The sequence below is a fragment of the Aplysia californica genome, unplaced genomic scaffold (assembly GCF_000002075.1).
Source record: "Aplysia californica isolate F4 #8 unplaced genomic scaffold, AplCal3.0 scaffold00924, whole genome shotgun sequence".
Taxonomy (NCBI): domain Eukaryota; kingdom Metazoa; phylum Mollusca; class Gastropoda; order Aplysiida; family Aplysiidae; genus Aplysia; species Aplysia californica.
In genome coordinates, this window is record NW_004798194.1 from 78416 (window position 1) to 81738 (window position 3323).

The 3323-nt window shown below is 44.5% G+C and overlaps 1 protein-coding gene across 1 annotated transcript in view; it reads right to left on the bottom strand.

Moving 5' to 3' along the window:
- The window catches only part of LOC101863064 (chloride channel protein A), a gene marked incomplete in the record, with an annotated part of 79438 nt that extends 76436 nt beyond the window's left edge, over positions 1–3002 (bottom strand). Inside the window, 1 exon segment of the mRNA XM_035972956.1 lies at positions 81–3002. Coding sequence (XP_035828849.1) covers positions 81–1916 — 1836 coding nt within the window.
- Positions 3003–3323: the final 321 nt, after the last annotated feature.

The window sequence follows — 3323 nt, forward strand, 5'->3', positions numbered from 1 at the left end:
CCCCCCCAAACTTTTCCCCGTATTTCCTCTTACCGCCATGCCCCGAAAAATATATACCTAGAATACAAAATTGTACATACCACTCCGGATGATGCAGATTTAAGGCCCCGACCAGACCTGTCTCGTTGCTTCCGACACTGGAAGCTGAAATCCGCTCGTGGCCGTTTGCTTGTAAGTACGGGTGCATGGTGTTTGAATCCTTGCCTGGACAGGTCCGCAGATGAATTACCCGCAGAAGAGAGTTGAGAAGCATATTCTTGAGAAGCTAGAAGACATTCAGGCTTTATATGTGACTCATTAACAGTCCCAGTTGAACAGCGTATATGACTCAGATGTACATTTTTGAATGCGTGAGAGCTGGGGTGTCGTTCTATAAGGTGGGTGCTGTGAGATGACCATGTCTCGGGACCGGCACAACGAGGATTGGCGTGTAGCGAGGCCCCACAAGCACCATTGAGAGCTCCGGTACTTCCACTTTTGAAGCTTTTCGATGACTTAATTTTTTCCCTACACTTTTTCTTCGTTCTTCCGAATTTCAGTTTTAGGGATTGTTTTCTTAAAGTGACCAAAGATCCACGTCGATGATACTTCCGATTTCTGCGAGGTTTTGCTGAGCAGTGCGATTGGCTGTCACCATCAACGGAAAAATGAACGGAACATTCATGAGGATGAGGTGTTAATTGCGAGGGTGTGGGGTAGGGGTCAATCAGCACACTTTGAGAACCAGATTGCTGCTGCAGATCTTTGCATGCATCACTCTTTAGCAAAGGGTGTGGCGTCACATTTTCTTGGGATAAACTGGTATGGGGTACATGGACATTCTTAAATGGTCCTACATTCCCCGGAAAGGCGAATAAATCTGATGAAAGCAAATCTGAAGAAAGAAAACCTGCTTTGGGTCTTTTATTGTTACTAGTGTCTGGGGAGACAGAGAAACGATCTAACACATTTTCCAAAGGAGACTCTCTGGAGACAAGTTTTGAAAGACTACTAGTGGTTCTAAGAGAAGGGGCTGATGACTGTCTGACTTCCGATGGCTCTATAACGGCGGGTACCGAATTGCTCAATCCATGTCTGTGGTCTGAGTGAATTCTCAAAGTGTCACAACCAACACCTGCAAATTTATTTGAACGCAACAACGAGTGTGTTATATCACGAGAAGAAAACGTCAAAGTGGGTTTGAGAACTGGCGTCCTGTCTAAATCTACACAGGCGTTGCCGGCTGGGGGGCAGTTACAGCAGTCTAAAGATACACATGTCCTCAGGTGAGGGGATAGCGGCGGTGGGCACAGTTCTGCTAGACTGCAGGATTGAGAAACGTTCACATAGGGCAATACAGGGTTCAGATGACCTAGAACTTTGCACTGAGATCTTTTATTAGCAGACTCACAACTTGACTGTTGACTCTCTGAGAATTTGTGAGCGTTACAAGGCGATGACGCACTCGCTCCGCAGGTTTGAGACCCGGAGAAACCCTCTTGCCACGGCGTCTCTATAACTGAATTGAGACTTTCTGCCCCGAGTTGGCTACTGTTGCTACTCGAGGAGTTGTCAGGAAGTCGAGAATTCCGTTGAATCCTAGGGTCTCGTCCAAGCGCCATGTCACCAAATGACTCACCCGAAGTATTGCTGCCTCCGCCGATGAAAACCGATTCTCGTTCATTCGAACTCGGGTGTCTTTCCGGATGCGCTGATGGGGGTAAGTCAATGTCAATGCTGACGAGACAGTCCCCATCTCTGCATCTAGATGTGAATCCAAACTCCTGAAGCTCACATTCAGTGTAATGTTGCTGGTTCCCGGTCATTTTACTAGTGATTTGGCCATTACCGGGAGGTATAATCAATGACCAAGCTCCGCAATGCTTGGAAAAGATCGATGGCAGACAAAGAACATTTTTGTCAACTGCTATCAACATTTTACATCTTCTCTTCAGTCTACACGGTGCGGCAGTTCGTCAGCCCCAGATGACAACTCTTAGGGGATTCCCACATAGTCGACGTGTTTCTCCTAGAAATCATTATGGTGGGTTTTTAGGACAACAGAACTCTTTGATGAAGTCAACATCGATATCCAATAATGAGTTTTTCTTTCACTAGAACGCAATAACTGTCTTTGAGAGTGGGAATAGTCCGATATAAAATCCAGAAATAAGACATAAGACCACAAACTTACACCTCATGTGAAGAACAAGCTTCTTTATCATTCACAAACATGTCTCCTGGGAAACGGAATATCACGAATATCCAAACACCATAAGTCAGAGTAGAAAAGTATGAAAAAGTAAGTAACACTCCATCTGTGTATATACTATATTATTATAAGAATAATCCAGCAACGATGTACAAAAAAATCCTTAGAGAAGAACAAACATACCCGAGCCTTTGCTTATCCATGCACAATGCGTGGTTCTAGAGCTGTACTTTTTGCGGCCAGCAGCAGGTCACACTATGAAGTTTAAAGGTTCTTCCAATGATGACTAAACTGAAAAATAATCCCTCTACTGGAATCACCCTATGTAACCACTTCACTACATAACACGCAAAAACAGACGCCTGCTTATTATTTCGGTGGTAACTAACTGCTCCGACCGTCTTGAGAACCAAGAACTTAAGACACTAATCTAAAAAAAACAAAGAAAAAAGCCCAATGCAAGCGAGTTCCATTCAGAAAAATGATCTAACAGTGTTACATCACATCCACACGAAAAAAGTAAACAATCTTCAAGAACAAAACATCTGGTGCACTCATCTACCCCTCAAACGGACTCAACTCTCAAAGATGACGACACGACAACGCAGTTCGCGCAAAGAAACCGCCAAATTAACGCCTGTGGTGTCCAGGCTTCCAGAGCACCTACCTTCACGCGTAGGACACTCACACGACACTCGGAAGCTGCTGTTCCCCTACCTCTCAGATCAAACACTAGCCCGCACAAAACTCGCGAGAGAACGCAGACCGCATGCATACATTTATCTGGGGTAAGTGACTGCTGCTCTCCCGCCCCTCACGCATCTGTGAATTATTGATTACCCTCCCCCCTGGTGGGCCAGAAGGAAGAACTCCCTCTCGACCACCCTTTCCTATCCCCAAACTCTGGTCACAAACCCGTCTTGTGCGATATTTCGTGAGCTTTAAATAAATATCCATCTCACCCGCCCAAAACAACAAAAAACAAACAAAAAACAAACAAACAATAAACAAGCAAACAAAACAAATCAATCACCACACAGACAGATAAAAAAGCTGTAAGACAGAAAGGAATCACCTAAAACAAAAACAAACACATAAACACAAAACACAACGTATTTATTATTTTGTCAAT